The sequence below is a fragment of the Eulemur rufifrons genome, chromosome 16, assembly GCF_041146395.1.
Source record: "Eulemur rufifrons isolate Redbay chromosome 16, OSU_ERuf_1, whole genome shotgun sequence".
Classification (NCBI taxonomy): Eukaryota; Metazoa; Chordata; class Mammalia; order Primates; family Lemuridae; genus Eulemur; species Eulemur rufifrons.
Window position 1 is genome coordinate 45114835 of NC_090998.1, and position 19551 is coordinate 45134385.

Consider the following 19551-nt stretch of genomic DNA (forward strand, 5'->3'; position numbering starts at 1 on the left):
GGCCTGGCAGCTCACATGTCTGGCAGCTCACCTTTGTCCCCAGGACTGGCAGTTCATTGTCTCCCAACATTGGCCCAGGGACATTTCTTTCCTCAAACAAACCAACCTCTCCTCACATCCCCCACACCGTACTTTCACTGACTATGCGTAGGCAGATTCTTCCAAATTCTACCTGTAACTGGCTTCATTCTTCAAATCAGATGTTTGCCTGCCCTATCTCCTGCAACAAGGAGCCATGCCAGCTGGACACACACTTCTTCCGGGGTCCCTAGCAGCCGGGACAGAGTTGAGACCACCGCTGTTGAGACCCTGAGTCCTGGGTTTGTGTTGCTCAAGGAAGGCCTGCCCAGCAATGACCTCTTCATTACTCCTGGCCTTCCTGTTCCTGGCTCCAGTGACAGTGGCCACTCCCAGAGCTGGTGGTCAGTGTCCAGCATGTGGGGGGCCTGCCTTGGACCTGGAGAGCCAGAGGGAGCTGCTTCTCAACCTGGCCAAAAGAAGCATCTTGGACAAGCTGAACCTCAGCCAGCGCCCAACACTGAGCCGGCCTGTGTCCAGAACTGCTCTGAGGACAGCACTGCAGCGCCTCCATGGGCCCCCAAAGGGGGCACTTCCGGAGAATGACAGGGGACAGGAATGTGAAATCATCAGCTTTGCCAAGACAGGTGGGTTCCTGGTCTGTAGCTCTTCCCCAGAACTTGACCTCTCAAGGAAATGAAAAGTTTCCTGTCAACCTCACCTCTCCCTCCCCCAAACCATCCAACCCCTGGCTCCCACAATCTATAATCTCCTAATCTCTGGCTCCCCACTACCACCCTCCACCCCAGCTCAGACCTGATCAATAAATAGGCAGCTGACAAGTTGGTAAATTTCACTTCTTTTGAGGCTGCCTGCCCTCATCTCCTCCGGCTCCTCTCTCTGCAGGCCCCATAAACTGCAGGCTGTGGTGTGAGCCTGTTTCCTGGGCCTGGACCCAGGGACTGGAAGCTGGGGAGTCTATCCTTTCTCCGGCCCCAGATTCTAGCCCCTCCCTTCTCCTCTCCTCCAGATGCCTCATTTGTGTAAAAGGAGAAAAAGTAAAACACCGGAACTAAAATACCTCTCCGTACATCGGGTTCCCATATACCTCAGGTTCCCATATCGGAACAGGGTCGACATGGGACTCAGAAAGTTGTATGAAGAGTAGAGGACAGGGAGGAAGAGAGAGTTACTTCCATAGAGGGGGGAGTAGTTGAAGCATATAATGGGCAGCTGGAGAAAAGATCGGAAATTCTGAGACAGGACCCTAGTAACCATGCAAACTGAGCCTTTTGCAAGCTCTTCCTTAGGTCTGGAAGACCCTTCCCATTCCTGACCCCTTCTCCCTGGTTAGCACCTGTTCCTCTCCCCCTTCAAGATGCAGCACAAACTCTGGAGCTAGATAGCCTGGGCTCATGTCTTGCTGAGCCACTTATTAGCTGTGTGACCTGTGTTGTTAATAGTTTTCTCATTTGTAAAATGGGAATAATGAGAGGATAGTTGAGAGAATTAGACAGGCTTGTACAGGTGAAGTACTTAGAATGCTGAAGTGGAAGGGAGAAGGGCCAGAGAGAAGACTCAGCTCCTGACTATGAGAGGATTATGGTGAGGGCCATCTTCTCTCTATGACCTCACATGGAGGAAAGGGGCAGGGACGCTTTCTGGGGTCTCTTTTATAAAGGCACTAATCCCATTTATGAGGGCTCCACCCTCATAAAGCCTAATCACCTCCGAAAGACTTCAGCTCCTAATACAATCACATTGGAGTTAGGATTTCAACATATGAATTTTGAGGGGACACATTCAGTCCATAAGAGCCTCTCTCTGTGAAGCCTGTTATCATTCAGTAGTCCAGCCCAAGCTTCTTTAAGGAAGGGTGGCTGGATTCCAAAAGGACAATTTCAATGTGTAAATCATAGTCAAGCTTCTACATACACCTTGCTTGCTAATGACCCATTGACAAAGCAAGATATTGGGGCCAAGCCCAGAATCAGTGTGGGATGGAACTAGACCAAAGCATGAAAATCAGGAGGTACCGTTCATTGAGGGCTGCCAATATAGCAATTTACTATAGTCTGTTCTCTGGCCCCTAATAATCCATGTCCCTCCCACAAGCAAAATACAATCACCCTCTCCCAAGCCTTCCCCACCCCCCAAACTTTCATCCCTTATGGCATCAGGATCAGGCTTGAAGTCCAGTGTCTTATTATCTGAATCAGGCACAAAAATAGTTGAGGCTCCTCTGGTACATTTCTTTAGGTGCAGGGGCCTTCAGTGGTGTCCTAGAGCCAGCTGGCACTGACACATGGGAGCTGATTGTGAACATCTCCCAACTCCGTATTCAGTGATGTCACATTAGTAGCTTGAAATAGGCCATAGTGGGAGAATTTACACTACAGAAATTGGCAAACACTACAAATCAGGGCTTTTTAATTTATTCCCTGGAGACCAGCTGTTAAACATTTACCAGCACACCACTACCTGTTTCCTAAAAATACAAGTTATCTGCCTCCCACATACCTAACGTACAATGCTGAGACAGGGACAGGATAACCATAATAGACACTCCTGTTCAAAATGGAGTATGAGAGAGTAGGAGACAAAGCGGTCACTGATCCATAGAAATTCTGATATCCAGCCAGGCATATATCTCAGTCCACCCCAAATCCAGAATTCCCTTGGTTAGGGTCTGGTTCTGGTCCTGGTAGGATTTTTCCTACTGTTCACCACTGCTCTCCTGGGCTTCTAGATCCACCCTCTTAGCCCTTGGCTCTGTACTTTCTCAGATGTTTTTCCTTTAAACAGGAAATGATCTGGTTTTGCAGCTGAGTAGTTTTCTCAGACTGCTTCCTGCCCAAAGAAGTACGGGGCCCAGAGATGACCTCTTTTTATTTTCAATTGTCTTTGTCCCTTGTAGTCCAAACTAGTGCTGCCTTCACTATTAAACTTTTCTTTAAAACTCTGTGGGGATTGGATAAAGAAAATGTGGTGTGTATACACCCATACACACACACACACACACACACACACAGCCCCCATGGACTACTACTCAGCCATAAAAAAAGTATGAAATCATGTCTTTTGCAGCAACATGGTTGGAACTGGAGGCCATTATCTTAACTGAAATAACTTAGAAAATCAAATGCCACATGTTCTCACTTACAAGAGGGAGCTACCTAATGTGTACACATGGACATAGAGAATGGAATAATAGATATTGGAGACCCAGAAGGCTAGGAGGATGGAAGGGTGGGAGGGGGGTATAGGATGAGAAATTACCTAATGGGGTACTACATACACTAATCTTGTGATGGTTACACAAAAAGCCCAGACTTCACTATGCAATATATTCATGTAACAGAACTGCACCTGTCCCCCCCAAATCTATTTTTTTTTTAAAAAAAACTCTGTGGGCCTTCTAAATAATAAGTTTTAGTCAATTAGACAGAAGGCATCTCACTCTATCAGTAGAGACCCTTCTTTAGGGTACAAATGTGGTGAGACTACACCCTTAAGATTTTTATTATAGAAGCCCTTTTGTCTAGTTGAGAAGGTCTACAGAACATCCCCTTAAATTTTGGATCTCGCCTGGGCACAGTGGCTCACACCTGTAGTCCTAGCACTTCAGGAGGCTGAGGCAGGAGGATTGCTTGATGTCAGGGGTTCAAGACCAGCCTGAGCATGAGTGAGACCCCATCTCTATAACAAAAAAAAAAATAATAGAAAAGTTAGGTGGGTGTGGTGGCACATCTGTAGTCCCAGCTACTTGGGAGGATGAGCAGAACAGGAGGATTGCTTGAGCCCAGGAGTTTGAGATTGCTGTGAGCTATGATGATGTCACTGCACTCTAGCCAGGGCGACAGAGTGAGACACTCTCTCTCTCTCTCTCTGTATATATATATATATATATAGATGCACACATATATTAAATTTTAGATCTCAAAAACAAGATGTTAGATCTTTTCTTTAAGACAGAGTCCCACTCTTGCTGAGGCTGGTCTCAAACTCCTGAGCTCAAACGATCCTCCCACCTTGGCCTCCCAAAGTGCTAGGATTACAACGTGAGCCACCTCACCCGGCCAAGATGTTAGATCTTAACAAAGAGGTTTTTTTGTTTATATTTGTTTGTCTTGTTTTTGTTTGTCTTGAGACAAGGTCTCACTCTGTTGGCAGGGCAAGAGTGCTAGAGGATTATAGGCATGAGCCATGTGCCTGGCCTTGTTTGTTTGTTTTTTTCAAAAAGACTGTTTCTCACTGTGTGCAGGCATGGGCTGCTGTACCCAGCTAACAAAAGGTTTTACTGCTGACCCTTTATTTGTTTTGATTTTCACTCTGAGGCCATTTTTACTGGCAGTACCCTGGATTTGATTTTTGCCCTGAGATAATTTCTTACTTTGAGAGCCTCTTGTCAGACAGAGAGGGGAGGAATAAAAAAGGGTTTTGTTGTTTAATCTAGAAAGTACTTTTAGAAATATTTTCTCTAGCTGGGCATGGTGGCTCACACCTGTAATCCTAGCACTTTGGGAGGCTGAGGCAGGAGGATCACTTGAGGCAAGAAGTTTAAGACCAGCCTGAGCAAGAGTGAGACCCCATCTCTACAAAAAATAGAAAAATTAGCCAGGCATGATGGTACACACCTACTTAGGAGTCTGAGGCTTGAACATCTCTGGAGCTCAGGAGTTTAAGGTTACAGTGAGCTACGATGACACCACTGAACTCTGTCCCAGGCAACAGCGAGACCCTGTCTCCATCAAAAAGAAAAAGAAAAAAGAAAGAAAGAAATATTTTGTTTAAATTCTGCTTGAAAATTGAACAGTTCCTTTTTTAGTTCATCTCTCTCCTGAAATGCCTTATCATAGGCAGCTAAAAAAAGCCAATTGGCATTTTCAGCAATCTTCTTGAAAATATTGTTAGCTAAATTCACAACTTTGTTAGATATCTTTTCTGGCTTCTAAGTTACCACAGACGATAGCCAATACATAACACAGGTTCCCCTTTCTCCAGCTTCCAGTAGCTATTTCCTCTCTGTTCTTCCTGCCTTCGCTAACAGTCTCTTCCCCATCTTTCTAACCTCTGCTCTCCACTCAGTCCCAAAGCCAATGCTATAATACATGGTTTGGGTTTTTGTTATGGTAGCACTCCAGTTCTGATACTAACTTCTATTTCAGTATTTATTACTATAACAAACCAGGCCAAAACATGGAAGCTTAAAACATTAAATTCATTATTTCTCATGATTTTATGGCATGACTAGACTTATCTGGAGAGTTCTGCTCCATGTGGTGCAGCTGAGGTCGCCCATTCAACTGCATTCAGCTGGGAGCTTGAATGGGACTGGAACATCTAAGATGGTCTCTGATCCTCCAAAGTCTCTCTCCACATGGCTTCTCATCATTTAGTAGTCTAGCCCAAGTTTCTTTAAAGCATTGTGGCTGTGCTCACTTTGGCAGTGCATATACTAAAATTGCAATGATACAAAGAAGATTAGCATGGCCCCTGCGCAAAGATGACACGCAAATTCGTGAAGTGTTCCATATTTTTTTTAAAAATATTTAAAAAAATAAAGCATTGTGGCTGGCTTCCAAGAATATGAAGCCTCAATGTATAAGTACTTAGTAAGCATCATGCTTGCTAATGTCTCATTGGCCAAATCAAGTCACATGGCCAAGCCCAGAATCGATATGGAAAGAGACTGCACAAAGCCACCAGTATAATAGTCTACCACAGCAGGCAGACACGTGTGCTTCTCATATGTCTGCCTGCCATAACTGGAATGACTTAAGAGGTAATATTGGGTGCTTTGTAAGCTAGCAAGAAAAGATTAGTTGGGCCAATCATTCTCTTCTAGGAGTTTGGAAGTGGGACACTGGAAGGTCAGTTCATTTAGCTAGGAGGAGCTGAGTAAAAGGTCCTATAGATTCAGGAGCTGGGGCCACAATTTAGGGACCTGAGGAAGCTGACAGGGAAACAGAAGAAATAGATCCACAGAGACAGAAAAATGGAATAGACTTACACAGAAAAACAGAGATGATATTGGCTCTGAGAGCTGTCAAGAGCAGCCTTATTTCTGACTTTCCAATTCACAAGAAGCCTAGTTAAATGTACTTCCCACCCTTTTGTGCCCTTGAAAGTATTGATTGCATTCCCACAATAAAGTACCCTTTATTTGGAAAAGAAAAACAAGGGTAGCTAAGGCCAAAAAATAATGGACATTTGACTGTTTCCCAAAAGAATTTGTTTTGGGGGTTTTGTTGTGATTTTTTTCGAAGCCAGAAAGGTTTGGAGCCCAAAAGGATTTGGACTTTATTCACCAATGAGGGTTTTTGAGAACGTGAGTTTATGATGCATTCAAGTTTTTAGAAAATAATTCTGGTGTCATCATAAAAGAATTAAAGAAATGAAATATCATTTAACAAATGTTTATTGAGTACCTCCTACGTACCAAGTACTAGGGATAAAATGATGAACCATACAGGCACAGTCTCTACCTTCATGGAGTTTACATTCTAGCTGGGAGGAGAAGGAATTGGTAGAAGAAGTACATGATAAACAAATGCACAAAGAACGAAGATGATTACCGAAAGTGATAGTGGCTATGAAGACCATTAAGCAGAGCCTGGCTGGGTGGCATGCACCTATAGTCCCAGATACTTGAGAGGAGGATCACTTGAGCCCAGGAGTTCAAGGCCAACCTGGGCAACATAGTGAATAGTGAGACCCCATTTCTTAAAAAACAAAACAACCAGACAGTTAAGCAGGATGATGTAACAGAGGTGAAGGTAGAGTTAAAGGCTATTTTAGATAGGCTAGTAAGGAAATCTCTCTAAGAGGAAACATTTGAACTGAATGCCAAAAAGGAGCCAGTCATTCAAAGATCTTGGAAAGACATTCCAGGCAAAGGAATAGCAAGTGCAAAGGCTGTGGAGATAGTTTCATGTGTGGTGAGTTCAAGGAACAGAAAAGACCAATATAGATAGAGGTGTAGTAGTTAGATAGCAGACCACCTAATCAAACAAGTTTTCTTTTTTTCTTTCTTTCTTTCTTTTTTTTTTTTGAGACAGAGTCTCACTCTTTCACCCTGAGTAGAGTGCCATGGTGTCAGCCTAGCTCACAGCAACCTCAAACTCCTGGGCTCAAGCAATCCTCCTGCCTCAGCCTCCTGAGTAACTGGGACTACAGGCATGGACCACCATGCCCAGCTAATTTTTTTATATATATTTTTAGTTGTCCATATAATTTCTTTCTATTTTTAGTAGAGATGGGGTCTCGCTTTTGCTCCGGCTGGTCTCGAACTTCTGAGCTCAAAGGATCCACCCGCCTCGGCCTCCCAGAGTGCTAGGATTACGGGCGTGAGCTAATGCTCTGGCCAAAAAAGTTTTCTATGTTAAGGAGTTTTAGATTTTATCCAAATAGCAATGAGAAGCCTTTGAAGGGTTTTTAGTTGAGGAGATAAAGCTGATCAGATTTAATAAAAAGATCACTCTGGCTGAGATTTGGAGAATGGTTTGGAGGGCAAGCATGAACCACTTAGGAAGCTATTGATGTAGTTCAAGTAGAAGATGATTGTGGACTGGACTAATGTGTAGTATAGGAGGTGGGGAGAAGTGAAATTATATTATGAATTGGAAGTAGAGTTGATAAATCTTTCCAGATAATTTCAAAGTAGGGAATGAGAGAAATCAAGGTTTTGGCTTAAGCAGTACATTTACAGGGAAGGAGAAGATTGAAGAAGGAACAGGTTTAGACTGTGAGGACAAATTTAGAGTTCTTCTCTGAACATGAAAAGATTGAGATATCACTGGATATCCAAGTCAAATGTCAGATAAACAGCTGCATATACAAGCCTGGGGCTCAGGGAAAGGTCAGGGCCAGACATATATATTTTTATTTGGGAGTCATCAGCATATAGATTGAATTGAAAGCCATGGGAATTGACGAGATCATTCTGGGAGAGAGTATAGACAGAAAAGAGAAGGCAGCTTAGAGCCTCCAACATTTAGAGGCCAGGCAGAGAAAGAGGAGCTGTCAGCAAAGGAGACAAAGATGGAGTGGCCAGCGTCATGAAAGGCAAGAGAAGGAAATATTTAAGAAGAAGAGTGTGGTTAACTGTGTCAAAAACTGCTTAAAGGTTAAGTAAGATGAACATAAACAGAGGGGTTTGCTATGATTGAGGTATTGGTCATCTTGACAAGAGCAATTGCACTAGAGTGGAGGGAATAGAAACCAGTTACGATGTTTCAATAGGGCAGGAATGATGAAGGGAAATTGGGCAGTAGTAATGGGAACATAAAGAAATGCACAGACATTAGAACCATTCTGATGAGGGGCAGGATGTGGGGAGAGAGGGAGGTGATCATAGGGTTTTTACAGGTAATAAGGAGAGTGGTGGTGCCACCAAGAATGGGAAAAGGGGTATATAGAAAGGAAAATAATGATTTTCAGGGTGGGACAAATTGACTTTAATATGATGGCAGTTCATTCATGTGACAAAATTAAGCAGTTAGAAATTTAGGACTGAAGCTTGAGGATTTCCAAATCTGTATGTCCCAGCCTAGGTGTGCCGAATGGTCTGGGCTGGACGTACAGATTTGAGAAACACCAACATAAAGATTGTGTTGCTTACCAAGCATTGTGGCTCAGTCTGTAATCCCAGAGACTCAGGAGGCTGAGGTGGAAGGATCACTTGAGGCCAGGAGTTGGAGACCAGTCTGGACAACATAGTAAGACCCTGTCTCTTAAAAAAAAAAAATAGAAAAAATTAGCCAGGTGCAGTGGTACATGCCTGTGTCGGGAGTCTGAGGCAAGAGTATCACTTGAACCCAGGAATTTAATGCTGCAGTGAATGATGAAGGCACCACTGCACTCCAGCTTGGGCAACAGAGTAAGTCCTGTCTCTAAAAAAAAAAGTTGTGTTGGCTGACCCTGAGTGTAGGTAAGAGCTCCAATCAATGTGGAGTAAAAGGAAATAAAAATCAAAGACAGACTTTGGAGAACACTTGCATTGAAGGGATGGTCAGAGAAAGAAAGCCAGCAAAGAAAACTAAGGAAGAATTATAAGAGAGTTGTATCATGAAAGCCAACAGAAAATGGAATTTCAAGAAGGAAAGAGTGATCAACAATGCTGTCTTGGCCGGGCGCGGTGGCTCACGCCTGTAATCCTAGCACTCTGGGAGGCCGAGGCGGGTGGATCGCTCAAGGTCAAGAGTTCGAGACCAGCCTGAGCAAGAGCAAGACCCCGTCTCTACTAAAAATAGAAAGAAATTATCTGGCCAACTAAAATATATATAGAAAAAATTAGCCGGGCATGGTGGCACATGCCTGTAGTCCCAGCTACTCGGGAGGCTGAGGCAGTAGGATCGCTTAAGCCCAGGAGTTTGAGGTTGCTGTGAGCTAGGCTGATGCCACGGCACTCACTCTAGCCCGGGCAACAAAGCGAGACTCTGTCTCAAAAAAAAAAAAAAACAAAAAACAAAAAACAATGCTGTCTTAGTCCATTTTGTGCTGTCATAACAGAATACCACAGAGTGTGTAATTTACAATGAACAGAAATTTATTAGATCATGGTTCTGGAGGCTGGGAAGTCCAAGATCAGGGAGTAGGCATCTGCGAGGGCCTTCTTGCAGCATCATCCCATGGCAGGAGGGCAAAGAGAAGGTAGGGGGAGCAAGAGCTGAACTCATCCTTTTTATTTTGGGGGGGGGCAGGGTCTTGGGCTAGAATACAGTTGTGTCATGATAGTTCACTGCAACCTCAGATTCCTGGGCTCAAGTGATCCTCCTGCCTCAGCTTCCGAGTAGCTGGGACTACAAGCGTGCTCCACTATGCCTGTGCTTGGCTAATTTTTTTAAAAATTATTTGTAGAAGGCTGGGCGCGGTGGCTCACGCCTGTAATCCTAACACTATGGGAGGCCGAGGCGGGTGGATCGTTTGAGCTCAGGAGTTTGAGACCAGCCTGAGCAAGAGCGAGACACCATCTCTACTAAAAATAGAAAGAAATCATATGGACAACTAAAAATATATATAGAAAAAATTAGCTGGAGATGGTGGCACATGCCTGTAGTCCTAGCTACTTGGGAGGCTGAGGCAGGAGGATTGCTTGAGACCAGGAGTTTGAGGTTGCTGTGAGCTAGGCTGACACCATGGCACTCTAGCCTGGGCAACAGAGTGAGACTCTGTCTCACAAAAAAAAAATTATTTGTGGAAACAGGGTCTCCTATTGCTCAGTTTGGTCTCAAACTCCTGGCATCAAGAGATCCTTTCACCTCCGCCTCCCAACGTGCTAGGATTACAGGCGTGAGCCACTGTGCCCAGCCTCGGGCAGTGCCCCCGTGACCCAAACACCTCCCATTAGCCCCCACCTCCCAACGTCACGGCATTGGGAATCAAATTTCTAACAGATGAACTTTGGGGGACACATTCAAACCATAGCAGATGCCAAGTGCTACAGAGAGTTCAAGTATAACGAATATAAAGAAGTAATTGGTAGCATTCACACTTAGAAGGCCACAATGACTGGGGCTTCTTGTGTCCACAGGCCTCTCCAACGTCAACAAGACTCGTCTTGATTTTCACTTCTCTAATACAACTACTGGTGGCATGGAGTTCCAGCAGGCCAGCCTCATGTTCTTTGTGCAGCTCCCTCTCAATACCACCTGGCCTTTGAAAGTAAGGGTACTTGTGCTAGGCCCACATGGCACCAACCCCACCTTGGCTAGTCAGCACTTACTGGAGGTGGATGCCAGTGGCTGGCACCAGCTCCTCCTGGGGCCTGAAGCTCAGGCTGCCTACAGCCAGAGGCATCTGACCCTGGAGCTGATACCTGAAGGCCAGGTAACCGAGAGCCCAGTCATCCTGGCTGGGGCTGCCCATAGGCCTTTTGTAACGGTCCAGGTGAGAGTTGGAGGCAAGCACCGGGTTCGTCGGCGAGGCATCGACTGCCAGGGAGGGTCCAGGATGTGCTGTCGACAAGAGTTCTTTGTGGACTTCCGTGAGATTGGCTGGCATGACTGGATTATCCAGCCTGAGGGCTATGCAATGAACTTCTGCACTGGGCAGTGCCCGCTCCATGTGGCAGGCATGCCTGGTATTGCTGCCTCCTTTCATACCTCAGTGCTCAATCTGCTCAAGGCCAACACAGCTGCAGGCACCGCTGGAGGGGGCTCATGCTGTGTGCCCACAGCCCGCCGCCCCCTGTCTCTGCTCTACTATGACAGGGACAGCAACATTGTCAAGACTGACATACCTGACATGGTGGTAGATGCCTGTGGGTGCAGTTAGTCTACGTGTGGTCCAGGCAGCCCGAGGTGGGCAAACACCCTTGCAGAAGTGCCCTTCTTTGCGAGGAGAGAATGACCCCATTTTCTGTCCAGAACGTAGATTCCCTCTTCCTGAGCAATCTATAGAAATTATCCCACCTTTGACTTGACGAGAAGTTCATTTAAGGAGAGTCACTGTACCATCTTCACGACCAGTAGCCTCTCTCCTAGGGCATAGTCCATCCAGCTAGCTCCACTTACTCGATCCCCACTCCAGGGACTCGAACCCACTTCCAACCCTGAGCAATGCCACCTGGTTCCCAGGCAAAGACACCATTAGCTCACCCTTAATTGACCCCATAATCCACCATGCCTCCCTGCTCTTTCCACACAATGGTCTCCACTCTAGGATGAGTTGACCCAGCCCCTTCCCCTGATTTTCTAGATCTCCAGAGAGCCCCTTCCTTGGATTCACCAAAGATTAGATCACTGCTTTCCAAAGTGGGCCTTACCAGCTCTGAGTCGTGAGCCCCTTTCCTTCTTAATTGCCCAGGTGGGCTAAAAATGCTCTCTTTGCATACTCGCATCCACTTTTTGTCCTTCTCTCCCTTGCTCTATGTCCTTAGGGGCTGAATCACCTGAGCTACATCTCCTGAGCTCCTCTGCCCTCTGGCTTCCTGCTTGGTTTGACTAAGGGAAGACACAGGCGGGAGACCAAAGGATAGGAGGAGACAGAGGTCAGGGCATTTCTTATTCCTGCTTCCTCTCTGCCTAGGTGCCATAGTTCTGAGTATCTGTGGCTGTGCTGTGTCCCTATAGCACCTGTCTGGTTACCTCTTTCACGGCTCCCTCTCTGCCTAGGTTTGGATATTATTGCTTCAACATCAGAGGGTCTTAATGACTTTCCACTTTGCTAGTCTCTGGGGGTCTCAACATCCCTTGTTGTTTCTCATAACCCGTGCTCTGTGAATAATTCTTTCACTATGTCCTCTTGATGAAGCAGACACAGATAGCTGACTAGGTCCTCTGTCTACTGCCAGGACCCTAACTGCCACCCCAGAGGACACAGAGCCTGCCTGCCCTGCCCACTCTGCTTTCTCTTTACATGGATTCCTCAGGACTTAGCTCTTGTATCCAACTCATACTTCATGCCTCTTCCTCCCCCAGGCTGCCTCCTCTTCTTTCTTAAGCTCCCCCTTCATCTTTCCAGAACCATCTTTGATGGTCTCATGGCTAATAACGACCTAGATTTTACCTGCTCCTCTCCTCCCTCTGTACTCACTCCAAAAGATGAGACAGATCAATGCTCAGTCATTAAGTAAGCCGACAATCTGTGGGCACACAAGTGGTGGGAGGCAGAGGCATGCTCAGAGCTGGCTACCAGCACCTCTGACTTGCCTGCCTTTCACCCACCCCCAGGGCTGCATCCAGGGGACCTGACTGGAAGCTGGAGCTGGCAAGGGCTGCTTGAGTGGGCCAAGGAGAAGAGGAAGCCCCGGGGTGAGGAGAGGGTGGCATTTGCTCTGAGAGGGGTCTTCTTCAGACCTTTGCCCTTCTTCCCCCACAGTCTCCTCCCTTTGGCTGGACAGCCCTGAACGCTGGGTCGATATTGTCTGCAGCCCAAGGCCGAGTTTGCGTAAAACCCATGTGTCCTTTGGTGAACATGATGTCTGTGTTTGCTCAGCTTATAACCCTCTCCTACCAGGGTAAGAGGTCCCTGAAATAGGAGCCCTAGGAGAGAAAGTCTGAAGGGACATCCTGAGGGACTGCAAATCTGAGCTGGGGGGTTTCCTGAGCAACCCATGGAAGTTATCCCACCTTTGACTCGAGGAGACCTTCATCTAAGGAGAATCTAAGGAGGTCTTCTGGTGTCTCTCCCTCTCCCTTCTGCCAGTGTCGCCTCCTCCCCACTCCCCCTTCCCCATCCCATCTAACTTCCTTTCCTTCAGCTACAGCTTTAGTCACCAGGGCTAAGACTAGGGTAAGGTGAAGTGAGGCACTCACCCTGGGAGCAAAATTTTAAGGGGATGGCAAAAAAAAATCATCAATCAAGATAAATAAGATTTAAATGCAGTATTTTTTAAAAATCAAAATGCAAAAAAATTCACAATGAACAAAATAGCATATTTTAAAATAAACATAGGATCAGTATTATTCCCTTTCTTTTTTGGCTCTGCTTTTTGTAAAAAGGGGAAAGAGTGGGTCTGTCTTTTTCCAAATATTTTCTTCCAGAGCCTCCTAGCCCCTACCTCTAGACTCCTTCAGGCTTTTCTCATTTGGGCAGGATAACCACTCCCGCTTCTTCTACTTCCTTACCCCAAACCTGTTGTTGCTACCCCCAACCCCGAACCAGGTTGGTGGTAGGGCAGGCAGTGAGGCAGATGGCTGGGGTATTTATAACCTGGGAGCACTTCTTGGGAAAAGTGACTAAGATGCTAAGAGAATATTTATAGCTGAGCTCTGACGTAAGTGTCAGTGGGGAGGTAGGGCCAGGCCAGGCGCAGCAGCAAGTGGGTGGGAAGAGCTGGAAATTGGGGGCACCCAACCCAGAGGGTGGGGAGAGATGGGGTCAATGACTCCTGCAGCCACTTCTTGTTGCTTCCCCCTGACTCTGTCTCCTGGCACCAACAGGTAAGCCCTCTGAGGCACCACCATGGGCAGACAGCTCCACTTTGCAGTTCCAGACTCCAGCGGGTGGGTAGAGGGCTGTCACTCATCAGCCCCCACCAGCAGAGGGGGAGCTGGGGACTGGGGAGTGCACTGGACAGAGGGCTTAAATATGCTGCAAGGCCCTGGGAGAAATGCAGGGTGGACAGGAGGGTCTACGAGTCTCATTGTCCCTCCTCCCCTTGAGGTTCTAGGAAGAGCCTGGCACTGATCACCAAGCTCCATTGCCACGTGTCATTGTGATGAGGTCCAAAACCAAAGGTAGCAGTGAGGTGGGTCCTGAGGACAGCCTCTGCTCTCTGGTAGTGCTGACGCGGAAAGGGCAGAGGATCCAGCTTCTCCCTGTCTCCTGTGGATGTGACAGGGTCCCCAGAGTGAGATGTTGAGGAGTGCTCCCTTGCTCCACTGCCCAAGCAGCCCCTTCCCTGTCCCTGGGAAGCTCCAGTCAGCTACCAGCCACCTGCTGTCCAGTGGCACAGCACTGCCACATGGTGGACTCTGGTGGTACTGAGGCCCAGCCCTCACAGTGCAACCCCTGTCCCCGGAGCCAGATCTCTCTGTCCCTCTTGACAGCACCCACTGGCTAAGTAGAGGGGAGATGAATAAAGAGGAGTAGGGACACATTTCCAAATCACACTCACTTCCCCCGCAGCTTTCTCTCCCTCAAGCTTCTTGAAGAAAGTGGGGTATAAAGAGGCCCACCTTCATGAGTTCAAGGTGGAGGAGCCTTGGCCCTCCCATTTAACAATGTGAGAAAGTGCGGTAAGGAGGGCTAAGATTGGAGACTAAGATTGCTGAACTCTCCTCACTTTGTTCTCAAAAGTCCTTAAACCTCCCATTTCCCATCCCCATCCACAGAGGTCTGGGCCAGAGCATGCCTATAATCCCAGCACTTTGGGAGGCTGGAATGGGGAGGATCGCTTGAGGCCAGGAGTTTGAGACCAGATTGGGCAACATAGTGAGACCCCCATCTCTACCAAAAAAATAGAAAAATCAACTGGGTGTGATGGCACATGCCTGTAGTCCCAGCTACTCAAGAGGCTGAGGCAGAAGAATTGCTTGAGCCCAGGATTCAAGGCTGCTGTGAGCTATGATTGAGCCACTACATTCCAGGCACCTGGACAACAGAGTGAGACCCTGTCTCTAAAAACAAAAACAAAAGCAAAAACAAAAACAGGTGTGGCACTGCTTCCAAAATGCCCCAAATTTAGGCAACTCTCACAGTCCCTTGAAAGAGAAGCAGCAGCTGAGTACAGGCCTTCCCAAGTCACATGTCCTTCTGCCAGCCCTGATGGACTATGCCCTGCATAAGATTGCATCACCACTACCACCACCTCTCTGGGTTTCCCCAGACATCACACTAACACGTTCCCTGCCCCCGCTTTCTCTGGCCCTCTTCCACGTTGTGCTCCAGTCCAATTGGACTCTGGGCAGCCAGCACAGCCAAGGTCAGGGAGTGACTTCCGTGCCTCGTGGCACTGCCACCTGGGCCTGAGCAAGAGTGCTCTGTTCTCTAACTGTGCCCCTCCCAACCCTAACCCCTGTCCCAGCCCCAGTGATAGAAATAAAGAGACCAGAATTCTCCTTCTGGCCAAGAGACCTTAGAGAAATAATCACTGGAACTCACAGCTGGCTCATGGCAACTGCTGCAGCAGTGGTCAAGTTAGAAAGACTGGAGGTATGGTGCAAAATTGCCCTACCCCACCTGGCTCATATGGAGCTCCCTCCCCCAGTCCCAGACCTTGGGGACTGAGCATGTGAAATCATCCTCTTTCTTGCATCATGCGTGTCCACATTGCCCCCCCCACCCCCATACCCCTACCTCAAGCCCAGTCATCATGGCCAGATGGTGAAACCTGAGCTGGGGGGGGGGACCTCCACCCCCTGCAAAGGCCTGATGAGCAGGACAGCTGGCCAATCCTGGGGCTCAGAGGGTAGGTCAGCAGGCTGACCATTAGGTTTGGGAGCCCCCAGCAGCTGGCTCTAAAGAGGCCCCAGGTCAGTAGCCAGACATGAGCTGTAAGGGTCAAACACAGCTACCCATCAGATGATCTACTTTCAGCCTTCCTGAGTCCCAGGCAATAGAGGACAGGTGGCCCTAACCTTGGCCAAGGGTAGGTGTGGCACTGGTGTCTGCTACCACTGGGCCCTCATTGGCTCCCACGCAATCAGACTCAACAGACGGAGCAACTGCCATCCGAGGCTCCTGAGCCAGGGCAGTTGACCAGGAGCATGGGCCTCCCTGATGTCCTGCTCTCACTGGCGCTGCTGTGGGCACTGGTGTGGGCACAGAAGACAGGATCTGTGTGTCCCTCCTGCGGGGGCCCCACACTGGCACCCCAAGCAGAGCGAGCTCTGGTGCTGGAGCTAGCGAAACAGCAAATTCTGGAGGGGCTGCGCCTGACCAATCGTCCCAGAATAACTCATCCTCCATCCCAGGCAGCGCTGACCAGAGCCCTTCGGAGACTACAGCTGGGGAGTGTGGCTGCAGGGAATGGGGAGGAGGTCATCAGCTTTGCTACCATCACAGGTGGGTGAGGGAGAGAGAGACAGGCAGAGATCAGACAGGGAAGGGGAGGCAGAAGGGGAGCCTGGCAGAAGACAGAGGGAGTGGGGTGTGACAGGAGAAGGAGGAGTTGGGGCAGGGACTGGTTGCAGAGGACACAAGGCAGTCCCTGCTTTTTCTAAAGGTGGGTGTGAGGGAGAGCAATGGACAGGGCTTGGGGCGGTCTCAGAGGAGAGCTTCATCTCTGCTCACATTTCTCTTTCCCTTCTCCATCTTTCGGGCAGACTCCTCTACTTCAACCTGCAGCTCCATGCTCACCTTCCACCTGTCCACTCCTCGGTCCCACCACCTGTACCACGCCCGCCTCTGGCTGCACGTGCTGCCCACCCTTCACGGCACTCTTTATTTGAGGATCTCCCGATGGGGCTCAAGGAGAAGGCACCGAGGGTCCCGCACCCTCCTGGCTGAACACCAAATGACTACCCCTGGCTGGCATGCCCTGACTCTGCCCTCTAGTGGCTTGAGGGGTGAGGAGTCTAGTGTCTTGAAACTCCAGCTGGACTGCAGACTCTTAGAAGGCAACAGCACAGTTACTGAACAACCAAGGCGGCTCCTGGACACAGCCAGACACCAGCGGCCCTTCCTGGAGCTTAAGATCCGGGCCAAGGAGCCTGGAGCAGGCCGGGCCAGGAGGAGGACCCCCACCTGTGAGCCTGGGAACCCCTTATGTTGTAGGCGAGATCATTATGTAGACTTCCAGGAGCTGGGATGGCGTGACTGGATCCTGCAGCCCGAGGGGTACCAGCTGAATTACTGCAGTGGGCAGTGCCCCCCGCACTTGGCTGGCAGCCCGGGCATTGCTGCCTCTTTCCATTCAGCTGTCTTCAGCCTCCTCAAAGCCAATAATCCTTGGCCTGCCAGTACCTCCTGCTGTGTCCCCACTGCCCGAAGGCCTCTGTCTCTCCTCTACCTTGACCATAATGGCAATGTGGTCAAGACGGATGTGCCAGATATGGTGGTGGAGGCCTGTGGCTGCAGCTAGCAAGAGGACCTGGGGATCTAGAGTGAAGAGATCAAGTCGAGGGTTCCCAGGCAAAGCGCATCTGCGGCTGGAGGCATCAGATTCCTGATCCACACACCCACCCAACAGCCACCTGACACTATGACTGGGTTGACCCCATGGGACCCAAATGGGCACTTTCTGTTCCAGACACTGGCCTGTTCTAGGCTGGTTGATGTGTGGGGAGAGGGATAAAGTGTTTCCTCTAAAGGGGTCTACCCAGAAAGCATGGTTTCCTACCCTAAGTCCTGTGAGAAGATGACAGGAGCTAGGGAGGGAGGGAGGGGAGGAGAAGACAAAGAAAAATTACTTAGTCTCTCCCAAGAAGAGACAGTCCTCAAGTGAGGGGAGGAGGAAGCAGGCTTGTGGCAGGGCATACAGGCTGGCCGAGGGTAAGGACTGTTGAAGTGCTTTAAGAGAGGGCCAAGCGGGAAATGGGCAAGGTGCTCGGGGAGGATGTTTAGGGAAGTCCCAGAAATGGGAGTCAATAGAGAGGGGTGCTTAGCCTAAGAAGTTCCCTGGTTTTCCCTAGGGCGCAGGATCCACTGGGGAGACAAGCTTTATACTTTCTCAGTAAAATGAGAAAGAAAATCAACAAGTGTGAATTAAGAAGGATTGGGGTGATGGTCCAGAGCAACAGTTCTCAGAATGCGATCTGGGGACCTCTGGGAGGTCCCTGAGACCCTTTCAGGGGTGTCCACAAAGTCAAAGATGTTTTCATAATAATACTAAAATGTTATTTGCCTTTTTAATTCTCATTATCTCAAAATTGTACAGTGGAGTTTTCCAGAGGCTGTGCAGCCTGTGATTACATCATCTAACATCATTGTTAATGGAATGTGTGCTTGTGTATTCTTGTGTCTTACAATTTTTTCAGTTTTAATTTCTAATGTGGTGAACAGATAGATATAAATCACACAAACAGAAGCTCAATAAATTTTAAGAGTATATAAGGGTCTCAAAACCAAAAAAACTGAGAAACACTGATCTACAGCACTGAGTGGGGAGAAGAAAACAGTGTGTTCTAAGAGAACTTTCTTGCTGGGCGCAGGTAGCCCCAGCTACTTGGGAGGCTGAGGATCGCTTGAGGCCAGGAGTCCAAGGCTGCGGTGTGCTATGATCATACCTGTGAATAGCCACTGCACTTCAACCTGGGCAACATATCGAGACTCTGTCTCTAAAACATATATATATATATATATATATATATATAAAAGACCTCCTCTGGAAGAAGGGGCACGAGCTTGGGACAAGAGCATGTGGGGGGTGCCTTCTTTTTCAGTGACCATTGGTCTTGCCTGATTGAGCTGGGTCCTGAACCTCTGGGTTAACTGGTCAGAATCCCAGACCTTCCCCTAACTTCACCTTTTCTTTTCCCGCTTGACCCTCAGTCCAAACAGTTAACCTTCCAAGCCCAAGGAGGTGGTCCTTGGAAGCAGAGCTAGGATGTGGGAGGTCTGTCTGAGGATGTGACAGAAAGGGGAAGGGACTCCTTTCCTCCACCGTGCTTTTTCCTCTTTCTCCTAAAAGTCAGAGAGACTGAAATAGCCGCCCCTCCTCTATATCTGGTCACCATAGCAACACAAATCTAAGGGGACAAGGCACATCCCTGTCAGTTAGGCACGACCGCCTGGCACTAGCATCCTCTGCCGGTGTGCCTCTCCGTCTCTCTGGGCTCACGCATTCCCCCTCCCTGGGCTTCTAACGGGTTTGGTGAGGGAACTAGTCAAAGCTCCTCCTTCAGCTCCCGGTCCCCTCTGCCTCGACTCCAAGAGGGTGTCCTGTGCCAGAATGGCCAGCAGAGGGAGCAAAGGGAGCGGAAAAAGAGCCTGCGGCGTAGAGGTGCAGAGCTGGCCGCAGTCTTCACAACTTCGAGATGGAGAGCGGGGTTCTTGGGAAAGGTGCTTGAGATTCAGGGTTCCTTATGACCTTGGGAACACACACCCTGCACCCAGCCTCGGCCGCTGCTCTTCTCTCTTATGTACCGTAGATCCCTCACTTTTTGCCAGAGGCCCCAAGCCCTCAACTCGATTTGCCCCAAACAC

At 48.4% G+C, this 19551-nt stretch overlaps 2 protein-coding genes and 1 non-coding gene across 3 annotated transcripts; all 3 read left to right on the top strand.

The window, feature by feature from the left end:
• Positions 1-76: 76 nt before the first annotated feature.
• Positions 77-15116, top strand: INHBC (inhibin subunit beta C). Its single transcript, XM_069491341.1, has 2 exons — positions 77-665; positions 10553-15116. The coding sequence occupies exons 1-2, from the start codon at positions 353-355 to the stop codon at positions 11293-11295; spliced, it is 1056 nt and encodes a 351-aa protein (XP_069347442.1). The 5' UTR covers positions 77-352; the 3' UTR covers positions 11296-15116.
• LOC138397672 (U6 spliceosomal RNA) lies at positions 5457-5559 on the top strand. Its single transcript, XR_011235804.1, has one exon. It is a non-coding gene; the product is annotated as a U6 spliceosomal RNA (small nuclear RNA).
• A 68-nt stretch (positions 15117-15184) lies between the features above and the next one.
• On the top strand, positions 15185-18400 carry INHBE (inhibin subunit beta E). The gene is made up of 2 exons (XM_069491342.1): positions 15185-16470; positions 16731-18400. Exons 1-2 carry the CDS (start codon positions 16173-16175, stop codon positions 17486-17488), a joined length of 1056 nt encoding a protein of 351 aa, XP_069347443.1. The 5' UTR covers positions 15185-16172; the 3' UTR covers positions 17489-18400.
• Positions 18401-19551: the final 1151 nt, after the last annotated feature.

Coding starts and splice junctions, on each gene's coding strand:
- INHBC (XM_069491341.1), top strand. CDS start 353: ATGACCTCTTCATTACTCCTGGCCTTCCTGTTCCTGGCTCCAGTGACA. Junction 666..10,552: donor CATCAGCTTTGCCAAGACAG/GTGGGTTCCTGG, acceptor TTGTGTCCACAG/GCCTCTCCAACGTCAACAAG.
- INHBE (XM_069491342.1), top strand. CDS start 16,173: ATGGGCCTCCCTGATGTCCTGCTCTCACTGGCGCTGCTGTGGGCACTG. Junction 16,471..16,730: donor CAGCTTTGCTACCATCACAG/GTGGGTGAGGGA, acceptor TCTTTCGGGCAG/ACTCCTCTACTTCAACCTGC.